This window comes from Crocodylus siamensis, chromosome 1 (genome assembly GCF_052110815.1).
Source record: "Crocodylus siamensis isolate JL-2025a chromosome 1, ASM5211081v1, whole genome shotgun sequence".
Lineage (NCBI taxonomy): Eukaryota > Metazoa > Chordata > Crocodylia > Crocodylidae > Crocodylus > Crocodylus siamensis.
The window spans coordinates 72,609,189-72,628,853 of record NC_143395.1 but is presented as its reverse complement, the minus strand read 5'-3'; the positions used below and the strand labels follow the sequence as shown (position 1 = coordinate 72,628,853).

At 47.0% G+C, this 19,665-nt stretch overlaps 1 protein-coding gene across 2 annotated transcripts in view; it reads left to right on the top strand.

Moving 5' to 3' along the window:
* MAP3K7 (mitogen-activated protein kinase kinase kinase 7) overlaps positions 1-19,665 on the top strand; it is a 74,571-nt gene that overhangs the window by 9,897 nt on the left and 45,009 nt on the right. For both annotated transcript variants that reach the window (XM_090036879.1, XM_090036872.1), the window contains exon 2: positions 18,960-19,070. In XM_090036879.1, coding sequence (XP_089893005.1) covers positions 18,960-19,070 — 111 coding nt within the window. The remainder of the gene's footprint in view (positions 1-18,959; positions 19,071-19,665) is intronic.

Sequence of the window (19,665 nt, the reverse complement as noted above, 5' to 3'; positions counted from 1 at the left end):
CGCCCGCTTAACACAGTTTCGCTTACTGTGGTTGCACTATAGCGTGCATTAAAAATGCCTACCTGGTTTTCTTAGTACTCAGCAATTTCATTATAGTGCTTGGTGCAGGGGGATGGGGAGAAGCAGTGGTGGGAGCCCAGGGCAGGAAGAAGTAGTGGAGAGAAGGGATGGGTGGGGGGCTGGGCAGCATAAGCATGGAGCCTGGGCTGATGGGGCCCAAGGCAGGGTGGCAGGAGCCTGGGGTCCACTCCGGCACGTGGTGCTGGAGTGGCCAGCAGGCAGGGAGAAACAGTAGTGGTGGCAAGAAGGGGCAGTGGGGGGGGTGAGAGCAGAGCCCGGCCTGGTGCCCAGGGTCAAGGGTGGCAGGACTGTGGTACCCGAGACCAGGGCCAGCAGGAGTGCAGGGCCTGGACTGGGGTGAGCCAGTGCTCAAGGACATGTGTGCAGTGTTCCCCACCCCAGGCCACAGTGGAGCCAAGCCCATGGAGCCCCCACCCCCATCCCTGGGCTGCAGCCCGTGACCCATTCCGCTCCAATCACACACTCACCCACCAGAGCCCCACTGCTTGCCGTTAATCCCTACCTTCTTGCTGTTAATTCCTGGGCGAGCGGGTCCCCGGTTGGGACAGTGCACAGGTGCACTGGCGGCCAGTGGGTGCGGGCTGGCAGAGGCCATCGCAGTGGCAGAACGATGAGGCCAGGAGAAGCCAATGCCTACCCTGGCGGAGCCCATGCAGTGCCTTGCAGGGAGTGGTAGGGCCAGGGCTGGAAAGAGCGCAGGAACCAATTATATTTTTTTACATTAAACCCTATGGGAAAGTGGGTTTCACTTAATGCTGTTTCGCTTAGCACTCGATTTTTCCAGAACCAATTAAGAGCGCTAAGCAGGGGTTGCCTGTAGCAGGAACATCTTTAAAAACTTCATAGATTTCATAGACATTAGAGTTGGAAGGGACCATGGAAGATCATCAAGTCCAGCTTCCTGCCCCAAGGGCAGAAAGTCAGCAGGGATCATAGGATCCCAGCAAGATGAACATCCAAATGTCTTTTGAAGGCATTCAAAGTGGGTGCTTGAACCACCTCCAGTGGCAGTCTATTCCAAACTTCGGAGGCTTAGACAGTAAAGAAGTTCTTCCTTATGTCCAGCCTGAAGCAGTCATGGAGAAGTTTGTGACTGTTCAACCTTGTCATCCCTTGGGGCGCTCTGGTGAACAGATGTTCCCCCGGATCCTGGTGGTCACCCTTGATAAACTTATAGGTGGCCACCAGATCACCCTTGAGCCTGCGCTTTTCCAGGCTAAAGAGTCCCATGGATCTCAGCCTCTCATCATAAGATCTGTTTTCCTGACCTCTGATCATGTATGTGGCTCTCCTCTGGACTCTCTCAAGCTTCTCCACATCGTTTTTGAATTGTGGAGCCCAAAACGATGCAGTACTACACCTGCAGCCTCACGAAGGCCAAGTGCAACGGGAGAATGACATCCTGGGATTTGCTTGAAAAGCATCTATGGATGCAAGCCAGCGTTTTGCTCACTTTACTAGCAGCAGCATCACATTGAAGGCTCATGTTCATCTTGTGGTTAATCATGACCCCCAAGTCCCTTTCATCTGTAGTGCTAGCCAGAGTAGCGTACTTATAGGCTTGGCAGTGCTGCAGAATTTTCCCCCCAAGGTGGAGAACCTTGCATTTTTCAGTGTTAAACACCATTAGGTTCTCATCCACCCATTTCCTGAGCCTGTCAAGGTCAGCCTGCATCACCCTCCTGTCAGGTGTGGACACTTTACCCCAGAGTTTTGTGTCATCAGCGAACTCGGCCAGTCCGCTTTTGATACCAATGTCCACTTCATTAATGAAGATGTAGGCCCAAGGACAGAGCCTTGATGGACCCCACTGGCCACAGCGCACCATGTTGACTTCCATCAACCACCACCCTCTGGGTCCTACCACAGAGCCGATTCCCCAGCCAGCTGATCGTGGTGAGGCTGAGGCTGCAGTTAGCCAGTTTTGCTAAGAGGTGATCATGGCCTACCAGATCAAAGGCTTTTTTGAAGTCAAGATATACAACATCAATCTCTTCTCCCTTTTCCAGGTTATAGGTCACCTGGTTGTAAAAGGAAATAAGATTGGTCAAGCAAGACCTACCCACAACAAACCCATGCTGGCTATTCCTCAGGATGTTGCCATCAGCCAGTCTGTTAAGAATGGCCTCTTTGATAATCTTTTCTAAGACCAACCTTCCCCGGGATACAGGTCAGGCTGATGGGTTTATAGTTTGCCGGATCTACTTTCCTCCCTTTCTTAACACATTTAGTTAAATCAGGGCTGTCCAACTGGCAGCTTGCAGGCCATGCAAAGGCCCCTAGGGATTAACATGCAGTCCCCAGGCTCCTGCCTGGCTACCAGTGTCCCTACTGGTCCATGTGGAGGGACAGTGCTGTAGAGGGAAACTATGTGAGAGGAGCCCTGTGTATGCAAAAGTGTGTGTTTCTGCGCTGCTTACACTGCACATGCAGCAAAACAGAACTGAACTCTCCAGACTGTGCACATATTGGGAGGAGTTAGTCTGCATGCATGGGAGGGAAACACCGGGGGTCTGTAACCCGCATGGCCCCCACCATCTAGAAGTTTGATATCCCTGAGTTAAATCATCAGTGCAAGGACTCTCTGCCACAATTCCCCATCTAAAACATGGAAGATGATGATGTTCCTTACCCAAAAGAGTATTGGAAAGATAAATTTCACAGTGGTTGTGCAGTGCTCAATGTTATGATCATGAATGTAAGGCAGGTTTTTATGACAAAATAATCAGGTCTTTGTGGAGTAAATAAAGCCAGCATTGATTGAAGAGCTTCATTTGTTAAGCATTCTTCACCTTGTGTGCTGCATGTGGCTGAGGTTCTGTGAAAAAGTGGTATCATTGGGCCTTTAGGCATTACTGCAATAGGACCAGAAATAAAAATGAAATTTACCCTTTCATAAGGTTCAGGATTTATATACATAATGTGTAACTACATTTGTAACTTCTCTGTCAGAGACAGAATGATTCAAAGGCTGTTCCACTGGGGAGCACCATCTTTAGCTGCCACTTTATCCTTCCCACTCTACTGCATGCTGAGAAGTGACAGTAAAAAGAAATACTGTACTTACATGCAGGATGGATTTAATTTAAATCAAATTGTTTTAAATCACTGGTCAGGAAACCTCAATTTAATCACTTTTTTCCTACAAAAAGTGAATCTTATTGCTTGATATCCTTTATCCTTTAAACATCTTGAAACTTTGCACTTTTAGAGAAAGGTAAGGGCTTGACTGTGTGTATACAAACTTTCAGAGACAGTAGGGCTGATGGGTGGGTAATTGGATCTGTTCTCTCTCATCTCCATATACTGCTGTTAACAAGGGTGTTATCTCTGGAGACCACAAAATCTCCTTATGCCTGAAGAAGGAGTGTATTTATGCCCAAAATCTTGCAAAGAACATTTTTTCCAACTACTTAGTTGGTCTAATAAAAGATTTCATAGATTTCATAGACATTAGGGCTGGAAGGGACCTCGGGAGATCATCGAGTCCAGCCCCCTGCCCAAAGGGCAGGAAGTCAGCTGGGGTCATAGGATCCCAGCAAGATAAGCATCCAATTTACTCTTGAAGGTGTTCAATGTAGGTGCTTGAGCCACCTCTGCTGGCAGACTGTTCCAGACCTTGGGGGCTCGGACAGTAAAGAAATTCTTCCTTATGTCCAGCCTGAAACGGTCTTGCAGGAGTTTGTGACCATTCGACCTCGTCATCCCTTGGGGCGCTCTGGTGAACAAACGTTCCCCCAGATCCTGGTGGTCACCCTTGATAAATTTATAGGTGGCCATCAGATCACCCCTGAGCCTGCGCTTTTCCAGGCTAAAGAGTCCCATGGCTCTCAGCCTGTCATCGTAAGATCTGTTTTCCTGACCTCTGATCATGCATGTGGCTCTCCTCTGGACTCTCTCAAGCTTCTCCACATCCTTTTTGAATTGTGGAGCCCAAAACTGGATGCAGTACTCCAGCTGCGGCCTCACCAAGGCCAAGTACAAGGGGAGAATGACGTCCCAGGATTTGCTCGAGAAGCATCTATGGATGCAAGCCAGCATTTTGGTCGCTTTACTAGCCGCAGCATTGCATTGCAGGCTCATGTTCATCTTGTGGTCAATCATGACCCCCAAGTCTCTTTCTTCTGTAGTGCTAACCAACGTAGCACTGCCGAGCCTATAAGGGTGCTGCAGGTTTTTCCTCCCAAGGTGGAGAACCTTGCATTTTTTGGTGTTAAACACCATGAGGTTCTCGTTTCTTGCCTGCCCATTTGCTGAGCTTGTCCAGGTTAGCCTGGATCACCCGCCTGTCCTCTGGCGTGGATGCTTTGCCCCAAAGTTTGGTGTCATCGGCGAACTTGGCCAGTCCACTCCTGACTCCAATGTCCACATCGTTAATGAAGATGTTGAACAGTATGGGTCCCAAGACAGAGCCTTGAGGGACCCCACTGGTCACAGGGCACCACAATGAGTGACTGCCATCAATCACAACCCTCTGGGTCCGACCACGGAGCCAATTTCCCAGCCAGAGGATTGTGGTGGAGCCAAGGCCACAACTGGCCAGTTTGCCCAAGAGGTGATCGTGGGATACCAGATCAAAGGCTTTTTTGAAGTCAAGATATATGACATCAATCTCTTCTCCCTGGTCCAGGTGACAGGTCACCTGGTCATAGAAGGAAATGAGATTGGTCAAACAAGACCTACCCGCAACAAACCCGTGCTGGCTGTCCCTTAGGATGTTAGCCTGGGCCAGTCCCTCAAGGATGGCCTCCTTAATAAACTTTTCTAGGATTTTCCCCAGGATAGAAGTCAGGCTAATGGGCCTGTAGTTAGCCAGATCCACTCTCCTCCCTATCACATCTACCCAAAGAACCTTGTCTGCATATAACAGGAGCAGGCAATTATTCGGGCAGAGGGCCACTTATTGAGTTTTGGCAAGCTGTTGGGCTGCATGAGTAGCCCTGCTCCTTGATAGGTGCCCTGCCCCCTGGTCACCACCTTTTGACTAGAAGTCCTGCTCCTTAATCCTGAACTTTTGCCACCAGAAGTCCCTCCCCTTGCCCCTGTAAATACTCCTTTCAGCAAGGAGTTTTGCCATCTGTGAACCAGAAAAATACCAAATTACAGTCTAAAAACCGAACTTCTACAACATCATTTGATTCCAAAAAAATATTTGCCCTGATTTACATGTTTGTGTAGTGTACATGGAGGTGAATGCACAGTAGCTTAAAAGGAAGTTTTAGTCCTGTTTACTGCAGGGGTGGAGGGCATGGGGAGGTGGGTATAGGTTTGAGGGGGGGCTGTGGGTGTGTAGGTATGTGGAGTGTGTGGATGTGTCCGTGGGGGTTTTGTGGGGGGTGGATAGGTGGGGGTGAGGGTGGGGTAAGGGAGCATGTGGGTGTGTGGATATGTGGGGTGTGGGTGGGTATGTGGTTTGTGGGGTATTGTGAATGTGTAGGGGGAGTGTGGGTGGGTGGTGTGGGGGTCTGCGTATATGGCAGTGTGAGGGGGGGTTGTGGGACTCACCCTATGAACACACACATGCAAACTTACACACACTCTTTCCCTCCCTGCGCATGCACACACACACACACACGCACACACACACACACGCACGCACACACACACACACACAGTCTATCCCTCCCTTATTGCTCTCAGTCTCTCCCCCTGCTGGCCCTGTTAGACTGGTGCGAGCTGCGTGTTCCTGTGGTCCAGTGATGCAGCTGGGGGCCACATGGTGCTGGAGCGGCCAGCTGGTATGCAAGGAAGCAGTGAAAGCTGCAGCAGGCAGAGGCTTCTGGTGAGGGAGACTGGAGGTAAAACAGCAGACCGGCTTTCTGGCTGGGTCCTGCCAGCTACCCCTGGGTCCAACTCCCCCTGTTATCTTTGACCAGCAGCCAGGAGCAGATAAATATAAATTTTCTACATTTTCTTTTAAGGGGCCCTGTGGGATGGATAGAATGGCCTGGCAGGCCATTTTTTGCCTGCCTCTGGCCTAAAACATCTAATATATATATACACACATTCTCAGTCATTTATCCACCTACCCCTGTTTTGTAACACTGGATCCATTGCATCTGCCATCTACATTGAAGCAACTAGGTTCCATGCTACCCTTTGATAGCCAGGCAGTGCTTTGACAACCTCCTGATCTGCTCATGCTTATGGCCAAGAGCTCCAAATTTGCAAGCCTGCTCAAGCTTGGTTGGTCATGAACACCTCTCTTACTTCTCTAGATTTATAAATCAACCAAAACAGTAGCCAGTAACCCTGTCTGTTTTAAGTAAGGCAAAGCTGAAACTTAAAAAATATGAACAAGTTACCAAAACAAGTTAGGATGGGTGTTTTCTGGAAACTGGAGTGCACAGTATATGTGAGAAATGTGGTAGGAGTAGGTTCCATCTAGAGGTGCACTGATGCATAGGTCCCATACCAGATCGGCACCAATTACAGGGAAAATTGAAAGCATCGGAAATCGGGGGTTTTTTGCCTGATAATGTGGCTGATAAATGGCGTGTGCATGCACGTAGCTGCAGCATGCACAGGGCCAGGAGTGCAGCCCAGCAGTTTGGAGACCAGCATCTGGCTGGTAAATCTGGTGTGGGGGAAGGGGTTGGGGAGGGAAGAAGTGCGGGAGGAGCAGATCGAGGCCTCTGGGGTGAGGGAGGGAGTGGGGCTGGGACAGGTGCTGCTCAGCTGGGGCAGGGTGAGCATGAAACAGAGCTGTGAGCTGTTCATCCAGGGGTGTGGGGGGGCAGTTCCCACAGCTGCACACACCACGGGAGGACATGTGGCCAGAGCTACCCATAGGGTGGAATGTGCCAGGCTCCCAGCGGAGGACTAGGGGCTGTGCCAGGCTCTTCCTGGCAGGGTCTGGGCTAGGCTAGGCTGGGCTGCGCTCGGGACATGCAGCGTTGGTGCTGAGAGGGAGCTATGGTGGGGCTACGGTGAATTTTGGGGTGGCTGCAGCATGCTCTCTCTCCCCCTGTAATCCTGCTCCATCACCACTCGTAGCTCCATCCCATGCAGCGCCTGCCCCACTCCCTCCTTGACTGCGGGGGCATTGATCTGCCCCCGCCCCTTCCTTCCTCCACACCAGACTTACCAGCCCAACGCTGGTCTCCAGCCTGCCTGGCTGTATATCAGAATCAAATCGGTATCTCCCGGTACATCTCCTTAAAAATCAGCCATCAATATTGGCCCAAAAAATCTCTATCGGTTTGCCCCTAGTTCTGTCACTTAACAGGTGAAAACAAAAGTACTATATCTGCTTGCATATATCCCACGTCTTTTCCTCCAAAACCATCTGGAAAAAACTGGGATGCATGTTATACGAAATAGAGGTTCACCATAGGTTCGGAAATTTGGTGGGGGTGGAAAAAAGCATAGTAGCAGGCTGAGTTGTCATCTCTCTGGGAGTCCCAGCAGTTAACAGGGAGCCAGAGCAATTAGCACTGGCACCACTCTCCCTACCACAAAATGCCTGGAACCATCTGAAGCCTCCCCTCTCCCCATATGCCAGATCAGGCCTGCATGCAGGGTTGGTCTGTGGTTGGACCTGATATATGGGGTCCAGCCAGGTACAAAGCCCTGGACCTGGTGTGCTAGAGCCAGCAGGAGGCCCTGGACCCAGTGCACTGGGTCATACCTGGTACGTGGCTCCAGAGCCAGCACATGGGGTCAGACTCAGTGCGTGATCCTGGAACTGACACACCGGGTTGGTTTGTGGGCCCCATCTGTCATGGATGACAGCAGACTCCGTTCCCTAGGTGCTGCCACTCACCTTACTTAAAAGATCTTTTTATCTCCCTCGAGGCTCCTCTTCAAAATTTAAGTGCCTGCTATATATGGAGTATGCTATATATAAGAAAACATCATAAAATCTGCAATCCACAGGGTGCAGAACAATAACCAGTCTTCACTTCCTGGCTGCTGCTACTCAATTACTTATTAAAAGGAAAAATCTTTTTTCCTTCATTCTGCCTTTCCAAAACAAGGTGTATACTACATCCCAAGGTGTGCTTTATGCAAAAAAATGTGGTATTGCTAAATTAATCTTGCTTCTAAGCTAACACTGAGAAACAGAGTACCACATGGTTTAGTCCAGCACACCTTCATGCTATACTTACTGCTTACTGTTTCTGTATCCAAGTTGTGGTCCTTTATATGATGGAATTTTCTGTTCAAATAGAAGGTTTTGTGATCACAATTGAATGGCTCCAAAATATTGCTTTGTGTCTTCCTAAAATGACAGCCGTTTCCTTGATTTTCTTGTGTGCTCTAAACATGCAATGCTTTTTTAGGAGCCAGTTAACATTTAGTAACTCCCACATTCCAGGAAGTGTCTGTATCACAGGCTGAGTTGACAGTTTATTACCTTTTTTTGGATTCCAGCTATTTTTTATATATAATAACAACTGGATAAAATATCTGTTTAAAAGACAGTTTTTAAATAACTTATCTCAAAGGTTACAACTGCTTATAATCAGTGCTATTTAAATACATGGAGGGAAAATCTACTTAGTGTTTTGGCCTAGATCAGTATGTTCTTTCAGAGTAGTTAAGGTGCTAACTTAACAGGCTCTAGCTTTAAACATGAAAGGCTGTGGCTGGAGAATTCAGCTTTGGAAATTGTTCCACTTGTCTATCTGATGGAGCCTAAAATTACTGGTCCTCAGTGCCCAGAGCAAGATCTACCACATTTTCTTGTATACAGCATGTACTGCTCCCTTCCCTGCCTGCTTAAGCAAGCCCCAAATTTGGAGGACTGATTTTTGGAGGAGAGGTGCATGTAAACAGGGTGGATAAAAATCAACAATTTTTTTTTTTAATAAAATATCAGATTGTTTATTTAAATCAGATTTTTTTTTCACTTTAAGATACTTTAAAAAAACCTATGTAGTTTTAATTTAAGATGTGTTAAAGCTCAAAGATACCATCATGGAACAGGGATTATAACTTCTAATTATATACTGTTTGAGACAGTATATTCATGTAATCTTTTAAGAAGTGTTATATGTTATAAATAGGTCACAACAGGCCATGGACTATATTAGGGGCCCAATCTTATGCAGTTCCCAAAGTCTCCCCTGTAGATTAGTAAAGATTAAAGAAAACCACTCTACCCAATGGGACTCGGTGATCAGTCTAGAAGATCCCACTAAGCATTTCTGTGATGCTTAGTTGCTGTTTTCAAACTGGATTTGTGTCTCCAGAAATTATAGGCTGGGGGCAGGAAAAATACAGTTTGCCATTCTGTCCAGCACACGGGGCCCCTAAAAATTTTAGAAAATGTATATTTATCTGCTCCTGGCTGCCTGTCAAAGATGACAGGAGCCAGGGGCAGTAGGACCCAGGTAAGCCGGCAGGACCCAGCAAGAAGGCTGGTCCCGCTCTACCCTGCACCGGAAGCCTCTGCCTGCTGCAGCTTTCACTGCTTCCCTGCATGCTGGCTGGCTGCTACAGCACCACCTGGCCCCCAACTTCATCATCAGACTGTGAGAGCACACGGCCTGCATGGTACCCCCGGGCCAGCAGCTGTGAGTGTGTGTATGTGCACATGCCCAATGAGGCAGAGGGGGAGAGAGAGAGAGAGCAATGAGGGAGAGAGAGACTGTCTGTGTCTGTGTGTGTGCAGGGAAGGAGGGGGAGAGAGAGAGAGAGTTCATAGGGCAAGTCCCATGCACCCAAAACCCCCTTTGCACTGCCATACATGCAGACCCCCACACCCTCTCACATACCCCAGCCACCCTCCTGTCTATTCACTCAGCCCCCTACAAACCTCATACCTACCCACATATCCACATACCCACATTCCCCCACCCCTACACCTGTCCACCCCTAAAACCCCTACGCACACATCCATACCCTCCCCCACCCCCATAAACCTATACCCACCTCCCCATGCCCCCACCCACAGTATATAAGTTTATGACTTCATTTTAAGCTATTGTGCAATCACCTCTGTGTACGCTACACAAACGCATGTAAATCAGGACAAAAATATTTTTTGGAATCGAATGTTATAGATGTTCAATTTTTAGAATATAATTTGATATTTTTTCCGATTCTGAGCTGGCAAAATCCCTTGCTGAAAGGAGTACTTCTGGGAGCAAGGGGAGGGACTTCTGGTGGCAAAGGTCAGGGGTTAGGGAGCAGGACTTCCAGTCACAAGATAGTGACCAGGGGGCAGGCACCTGTCAAGGGGTGGGGCTACCCATGCAGCCCTTGACAGCTTGCCAAAACTCAATAAGCAGCCCTCCACCTGAAATAATTGCCTGCCCCTGTTTTAGGCTGTCTGCAGTAGTGTCTAAAGAACCTATGCATTTCTTGGTTACCTTTGTTGCATGTAGACAGTTTGTAGAAGTATATTGAAGTACTGTTACTATATGTTTTTTGGCACAACAGGAACTGTAATAAGATACAGGAAATGGAAGAGAAATAGGATAGCTAATTGTTTCTAAAACATTTTTTTTCATTGTTTTCCACAAAGTATCCATATGTCTTCAAATTTTCCAGTGTCTTTGATTACATTTGAAGCTCTGAAATATTCAGAAGAATAGTTTGATGATCCTTTCATTTCTAGAATGTCTATCCATGTGAGAACAATACTACATTTTAATGACCACATATCCATTGGGAAGCATGGGTGGGTTGATTGGTTTGTGGTTTTTATTTATTGACCTGTCATTCCCCTATATTGTTAATAATTTGATGTATACTTTTGCAGATACTGTAACTTGAAATAGTTCTATAAAAAATACTAACGCTGTTAACCAGGAAAGGAGCTCCACTTTATTGTCCCTTCTTATGTCTAACAAGGCTTTCTTAGAATAAACAGCACTTTAGATAGCTGTCTAGTAGGCGAAATGAAGAATTGTGCCTGTTGGAAAATTCTCTAGTAAACCTGTTAGAAAATTCTCAATTTTTTTAGTGATAAAATGTGTGTGTTTTTGGATTATTTCTACAGAGCAAAAATAGATTAATGTTATTTTTATTTCCCATAGACTTGAGATCTTGGGGATCCAACTTGTTGTTTATTTTTCCTGTTTTCTGGTTTTGCATATTTAGCCTTCAGAATATTCTTTAATAAAAGACTAAATGTTATCAATCTTTAGCACTAAGATCTGGTTAGGATTGTGTGGTTTATTATATGCCATGTATCAAGCCAGTATCATGTATGGAAGTCAGCGCTTCCTTTTATTCAAGTTTTCATTTAGAATAATTGGTTTTAGAATGTACCTTTTAAGTTATAGGTAGCTGTTGTGTTGTTACTGTTTCAAACATGATGTTCCAGTATAAGATGGGATAAGGTCCAAAAAGAGCTGACAATAAAAACGTTACAAAGAGATTTATGGATTCATCAAAATTATGCAAGTTAAAACTGTATCTTGAACTATCTACTTTATTCTTGGCAAGCTTATGTTTGGTTTATAGGTCTTGTCTTACCAATCTCATCTCCTATGCACAGCTCTCTCGCTACCTGGACATGGGAGAGAAGGTCAACATTATATACCTAGTCTTCCAAAAGGCTTTTGATCTAGTATCCCATGATCTCCCTGTGGAAAAATTGGAAGATTGTGGGCTTAACTCCTCAACAGTTCAGTGGGTATAAAACTGGCTGGATGGTAGGACCCAGAGAGTTTTCATGAATGGATCTGTGTCGTTCTGGTGAGAAGTGGCCAGTGGTGTCCCTCCAGGGTCCGTGCTTGGACCAGTGTTTTTCAGCTTCTTTATCAATGATTTGGATGTGGTGGTGAAAAGCTTGCTGGCCAAGTTTGCGGACAACACCAGGTTATGGGGGAGCATGGTCATGCCAGAAGATAGGTTGCAGATGCAGGTGGACCTGGACAGGCTGGAGAGTTGGGCGGACTGGAACCAGATGAAGTTCAACACTCAGAAATGTAAGGTACTCTATCTGGGAGCAGACAATCCCCAACATACCTACAGGCTCAGCAGCGACAGTTTGACTTGCACCATGGCCAAAAGGGACGTAGGGGTAGTAATCGACTATCACATGAACATGAGCCAGCAGTGTGATGCGGTGGCCAACAGGGCAAACAACACACCGGCATGCATTAACCATTGCACCTCATGCAAAACTAAGGAAGTGATACTCCCACTGTGCTCTGCACTGGTGAGACCACAGCTGGAGTACTGCATCTAGTTCTGGGCACCGCACTTCCACAAGGACATGGAAAAACTTAAGAGCATCCAGAGAAAAGCCTCCCGTATGATCAGGGGCTTGCAAGACAAGCCATGCGAGGAGAGGTTGAGGGACTTGGGCCTCTTCAGCCTACAGAACAGAAGGTTGAAAGGGGACTTGGTAGCAGCTTACCACTACATCAGGGGAGTACATCAAGAACTCGATGAACAGCTGTTCACCAGGGCACTGTTGGGGAAGACCAGGAGCAATGGATACAAACTCCTGGAAAGCTGCTTCCGGCTGAATTCCAGGAAAAACTCCTTCACAGTCAGGGTGTTCAGACTGGAATAAACTCCCTCCAGTGGTTGTGCAGTCACCTACCCTGGTAATAGATTTCATAGGCATTAGGGCTGGAAGGGACCTTGGAAGATCATCGAGTCCAGCCCCCTGCCTGAAGGGCAGGAAGTCAGCTGGGGTCATAGGATCCCAGCAAGATAAGCATCCAACTTACTCTTGAAGGTGTTCAATGTAGGTGCTTGAACCACCTCTGAGGGCAAGCTGTTCCAGACCTTGGGGGCTCCAATGCGATGCTGCGGCTAGTAAAGCGACCAAAATGCTGGCGTGCATCCATAGATGCTTCTCGAGCAAATCCCAGGGACGTCATTCTCCCCTTGTACTCGGCCTTGGTGACGCCGCAGCTGGAGTACTGTGTCCAGTTTTGGGCTCCACAATTCAAAAAGGATGTGGAGAAGCTTGAGAGAGTCCAGAGGAGAGCCACGCGCATGATCAGAGGTCAGGAAAACAGATCTTACGATGACAGGCTGAGAGCCATGGGACTCTTTAGCCTGGAAAAGCGCAGGCTCAGGGGTAAGCTGATGGCCACCTATAAGTTTATCAGGGGTGACCACCAGGATCTGGGGGAACGTCTGTTCACTAGAGCGCCCCAAGGGATGACGAGGTCGAACGGTCACAAACTCCTGCAAGACCATTTCAGGCTGAACATAAGGAAGAATTTCTTTACTGTCCGAGCCCCCAAGGTCTGGAACAGTCTGCCAGCAGAGGTGGTTCAAGCACCTACATTGAACACCTTCAAGAGTAAATTGGATGCTTATCTTGCTGGGATCCTATGACCCCAGCTGACTTCCTGCCCTTTGGGCAGGGGGCTGGACTCAATGATCTCCCGAGGTCCCTTCCAGCCCTAATGTCTATGAAATCTATGAAATTCTTCCTTATGTCCAGCCTGAAACAGTCTTGCAGTAGTTTATGACCGTTCAACCTCTTCATCCCTTGGGGGCGCTCTGGGGAACAAACATTCCCCCAGGTACTGGTGGACACCCCTAATAAACTCATAGGTGGCCATCAGATTGCCCCTGAGCCTATGCTTTTTCAGGGTAAAGAGCCTCTGGGCTCTCTCAAGCTTCTCCACATCCTTTTTGAATCGTGGAGCCCAAAACTGGACACAGTACTCCAGCTGCAGCCCCACCAAAGCCAAGTACAAGGAGAGAATGGCGTCCTGGGATTTGCTTGAGAAGCATCTATGGATGCAAGCCAGCATTTTGGTTGCTTTACTAGCTGCAGCATTGCATTGCAGGCTCATGTTCATCTTGCAGTCAGTGATGACCCCCAAGTCTCTTTTTTCCATAGTGCTAGCCAGTGTAGCACTGCTGAGCCTATAAGGATGCTGCAGGTTTTTCCTCCCACCATCAGGTTCTCATCTGCCCATTTCCTGAGCCTGTCCAGGTCAGCCTGGATTGCCCTCCTGTCTTCTGGTGTCTCAAAAGAAGACTGGACAGACCTTGCTGGGGTCACTTGAGCCCAGTTGTCTTTTCCTGCCTAGTGTAGGAGGACTGGACCCAAGGATCTACAAGGTCCCTTCCAGCTCCTAACAATCTATGAATCTGTTAGAGGAAAAGTAGGGGGCACTTGCACTCTGTGGCTTTCAGCAATGGTGCTCAACATTTTTGCCTCGGGCCAGTTCTTGCAAGTGGGCCCCATCCAGGATGTGCAGTGGGCATGGTGGGGCCTGATCCAGCTGTGCAGGGTGGGGAGGGGCGGCATCGCAGCACGTTCCAGCTGCATGGGGCAGGGAAGTATCCCAGCACCCTTCAGCCGCTCAGAGTTGCGAGCCATGCCAGCACCATCCAGCCATGTGGGGGCCTTCCCAGCCTAGGTATGGCCACACAAGTGGAAAAGTGGCTCCAATCCAGTTGTGCAGGTGGGAAGGGGACATGGCCCAGCCCCAACCTGGCTGCACAGGACTTGGGAATTTGGTAGTGGGGCAGAGGTGGCAGTAGCAAATGCCAGTGCTCCCTCACTGCCAGATTTCCCAGCTTGTGGGAAGCCCCATGAACCAAATGCCATGGCTTTGTGGGCCAGGGGTTGAGAACCCCTGCTCTACAGTACTCCTTTTCTTTTACAGAGAATAAAGAAACTGTCCAGACTCCTGTGGTTATTTTTAGATGATCTTCCAAGACTCCATTGATAGAGAGCCATATAATCCAGTATTTTGTCCTGCTTTATCATAGTATGAACATCAAGATCTTAATTAGGGGTGCACCGATAGAGATTTTGGAGGCCCCCTGCCCTCCTGGGGTGTGTGCAGCAGTGGGAACCACCCACCTGGGTGAGCCCGGCTGGCGAGTGCCTGGGCTGATTTCCAATGCAATCAATTTTCTTTGATCAATTTTCTTTATATCAGTGCCGATCCAATATCAGACCGATGTTTTGGTTCACCTCTAATATTAATGGATCTATTATTGTTTTTGGTCATGGGTTTGTAATGGGTATCACGGGGTATGTATGCAGAGCACAATTCAGTGCCATGAAAGGGTCCTTGACTGGAGGCAAAGTAGTTTTGGGGATTGATACCCTACAGCCAACAAGCTAAATCCAGCCTGCCAAGCAATATTATCTAGCCCACAAAGCTTTGATGATGGCAGTGGGAGAGAAACAGCAAGTCACCTTCAGACTAAGCCCAGTTAATTTTACCCATTACTCCTAAGAGATTGCTGACCTCTGGTGTAGAGCCATAAGCATAGCGCACTACCAGGTCGGGTGCATCTGTGGAGTGATATTTGCTGGGTAGAGTACTGGGTTGATGTGACTAATGCTTCTTCTAGTTCCCCCGCTGCCTCACTTAGAGCTGACCCAAGTATTTCTGCATACCGGTGTAGTGTCATGTAGATCAGCGTTTCTCAACCTATGAAGAATATATGAACGGGTCACAAACAAACTTTAAAAATGGATTATATGTTGCATACATTTTTTTAAAAATAAGTGCTACTTGGGCTTTATTGTATGTTAATGCAGTGCATACTAATAAACAGAGTTCCAGCCTGCAAGGGGCTATTTGTTGACTGGGGGGAGTGGGTGGAGGGCAATCAGGCAAGGGGAGCCATGTGCACATGTATGTGCACATGTGCCTGTGGCAGCCAGGCACCATGGAGAGCAGCTCCCCGCAGGTAAGTCTATGGGAAAGTGGGGAGCATAGATGAGGCATTGGGCAGGGTTGGGGGGCACAGACAGTGTTTGAGGGTGGCATGGGAGGGGGTCATGTCCCATCCCTGCCCTCCCCCCCCCAGATTTGTGTACCCATAGTAGGCACACAGCAGCAGCCTGGCCAGACCGGCACAGGCAGGAGCCACTTCCATGGCCCAGTGGGCAGGACCCAGCGTGGAGTGGGGTGGCAAGACTCATTGCTGCTGCCACCACCACCAGGACTCCCATGCTAACTGCACCACCAGCAGCATGAGGAGTAAACTCTGGGAGGGAGGGGGAGCACTTTGCTCTCACCTTCTCCTGCCACTTGCACACCCTGCCTCAGCTGTACCCATGGCCCTGCCACAGCCACTCCCCTCACACTGCAACTTATCCCAGAGGAGAGGTGGGGTGACAGGCAGTGCAGGTGGCCTAAGGGGGGGCAGCTGCAGCAGCCAGGCTGTAGTAGCAGAGTATAGCCACAGTCCAGCACATGAGCAGCTGGCAGAAGGAAGCGAGAGCAGGGAAACTCCCCTTTCCCCTCCCCCCCCCCTTATCTGTTACTCCTTGCGCTGCTGGTGGCATGGCTAGCGTGGCGGTCCTGGCAGTGGCGGCAACAGCAACAAGTCTCATCACCCCTCTCTGGCCTCCCATGCTGGGTCCCACCTTCTAGGCCATTGAGGAGGTTCCCACTCATGCTGCTCCAGCCAAGCTGCAGCCCCATGCCCCACATCCCTCCCACCCCAGGAACGGGGCAGTAGGTCAGGAGTGAGGGGCACCAGCAGGGCTAGGGAGCTGTAGGTTGGGAGTGAATGCCTGTTTTCTATTTAAACTATTTACTGGGTCAGGACCAGCCGTCAATGTTTATAAATAGGTCCTGGTCTAAAAAAAGTCAAAAACCACTAATGTAGATGAACACACAGCATCGTGCTTCTGGTAATTCAAGGAACTTAATGTTTTTCTTCCTAACAGGGATTTTGAAATGTCCATCTTTGCCTTTGATATCTCTGTAGTGTATCAGTATGCAGTGCATCAGTATACAATGCATGTGTGTGTTTTGTGTTAGAGCTCAAGATTTGAACTAGTTTGTTTTCTAGGAAGTACAATTCAAGATGGTGACAAACTGTAAAACCTTGATGATTTCATGTGCAGTTGCTAAATAATGGTATATTGCCAACCATCTTATTGCCATATATTTTATTAAAACACTTTTTTATTCATCGTTTTTGTTTTTCCATAGTTGCAGTTAAGTTTTCCAGGAAATTCTTTGTCCCTGGCATGGACTTCGTAACTGTCCAGACTTGCTTAATAATGAGCATCTGGGTTTCAGAATTTGTCCTTATCAACTAGATCCTGGGTCTCGTGAGCATCATGACACAGCTTGAGAGAGATGTTTTGCTTAGCTTTTGGCTCTAAGTTTTTTTTTTCCATTCTTTACATCATGCTATTAATGTTTCTAGCAGTAAATCTTAAACTATTGTTCATTGAAGCAAAGTTATCTCAAATTCTGAGGGAATAACTAAAATGTAGGTTTCTGACGATGAACATTTTCAAAGACCAATTATTCTAAATATCTCAGCATATAACTATACATGCTGATGGGCAGAATTTCATTAAACATTTTTTTAAATTAAAGGAATGCTGTCAGCTTTTTTAAAAAAAGACTGATAAACAATTCTGATATAGCACATTTTAACACATTTGATATATCACATAGTAACTTCAGATATTATTTTCATATAGTCATTTTTAAAAGTACATCAGATTTTTTTCAGCTGTTCTGATGCTTGCTTCATCAAGAGAAAAGCTGAGAAAAAAATTAATCTTTACAAAATGATGGCAAACGCACAATGGAAGGAAATTTTAAAATGCACATTTTCACTAAGTTCTTCCAGTTACATGCAACTCATAACAGTATCTATAATAATTTCTGAATAATGTCTTCCAAGTTGTTGATTAAAATATTGTGAGAAGGGGGATGGACTGGCATGTCAGCCCCCTGACTAGAGAGCTACACAGCTGCCTGCTCATTTTCAGCAGAACAACAGCTCCTCTGCTCTGCAGGGGAGGGGAACTGCTCTCTTCTCCACTGCCACTGGTGTCCCGCTGGGTGATCCAGAGGCAGCAGTGCCAGCGGTGGGGAGGAGCTCAGGGCTGGGTGCAGGCTTCAGGCAGCTGCAGCAAGAAGGACTGTCAACGGCAGGGGGAGGCAGCTTCTTTTCCTCCGTACCCAGTAGCAGCTTCTGCTCGACTGCTGCCGCTCATCATGGGTGGGTGGTACAGAGCAACCACGGGAGCAGCCCAGGCCAGGGAGATTTGAATGTCTGTACATGCTGTGACTTTTCAGGAGAAAACATAGATTTCCAGCATCCTTCCCTCCCCTTCAGGGAGACAGTATGTCACTTACTGGACTCTGCTGCTCCAGTAGGGAGCAGAACATGCCCCTTTCACAATCCCCACATCGTGCTGCAGGGAAGCATAGGCTGATCATGAGCAGTCTGAGTCGACCAATCAGGGCTGCTTTATGTACTTCTGCCATCCGTTACCAGGTAGACTAAGGGAGCCTACAGAGCATGCTGAGATGTGTGCAAAGAGGCCCCCCTGGCTGCACAATGTCAGTATTGCAAGCTCTCCTCTCTTCAGGGCCTCGATATTTGAATGCCTGTGTACTGGCTCTGGGTAAGTTTCTCTACCAGGAGAATTCTCCTGGTAATTTGAACATGCATACTCAGCCACAACTGTAACTTCAGCATAAACTTCAGAATATCCATGTTTGGTTACAGACGCATCATCAAAGGTCATGCATGCTTTCTGTAACTAAAAAGATAAGCTTTCAATACTATGAAGTTAAGCTTTCACTTGCCAAAGCTTGCAGAAGCAACAGTCTCATGGTTGTACTAGTTGTTTTTTTTAAGTGATTCTCCTCTGAAGTTAGTCCATGCTATTTTTCTTAAAAAACCCTTTCTATTGTATCTAAATTTGCAGTGTTTTGTGCATGTAGCTTCCTATCTTTTCCTATAAGCAACTTAGGAGAGACTCTTAGCACAACGTTAATAGGAATAGAACTTTAATTTGATTATAACCTTTTTATTTATTTATTTACGTAAAACTAAAGTGCTGTTATAAATTTGTACAATTTCATATGCCTGGAATTGCTTTAAACTAAAATTTTAAGTCAAAGGCACATCATCCCTTTTGTGTTAAATATTTTTGAAGTACTGTGTCACAAAATTATTCTACCTTTTTCACTACAGCTTTCCTTGTCTTCATCTAGGTTGTTGGAAGAGGAGCCTTTGGCGTGGTCTGTAAGGCAAAATGGCGAGGAAAAGATGTGGCCATTAAACAAATAGAAAGTGAATCTGAAAGAAAAGCCTTCATTGTTGAGGTACAGTATTTTTCTTTAAGAGGTTGTATCTAGTGTCTTTTATATCCTGAATTTCTTCCAGTTACTGGTTGTTTTTCTTCATTGTCAAAATGCAGACATAATTTTAAAAAGGATGCAATTTAAAAATTGTGACTATAACCTGAAATACTTTTGGACATTTTTACATGTGCTCTTGGCTGGCTACTTCTAGTGAGCCATCCTAATTAAAAGTGCCCAAGCATCGCATGTATTAGCATCCCCATATGAAAAATGGCAGCGGGGCACTTTGAACTAAAGCTTATCGAACATGTTTTATTTCAGAGCACCCCACTGCCATTTTTTTTCCAGCGTGGGGATTTATGGGGACGCTGATACATGTGACATGATGCTCTCCAGCAGCCTAATTTCTGTGCTCCAGCAGCTCGATTAATCAAGTCTGCTCTGACATGCTGGATTTCCAGCGTATCAGAGCAGGCTCTCTGTACATCTGTCAAAGGTTTGGTGCTTTTTATTTATACTCTGTTCTAGAACTTCATACATTACAAATATTAATACTTTCAGTAGTTCACCAGTGGAGGGATATAAAGTTTTTAACTTACTTTTATCTAACAAGGTT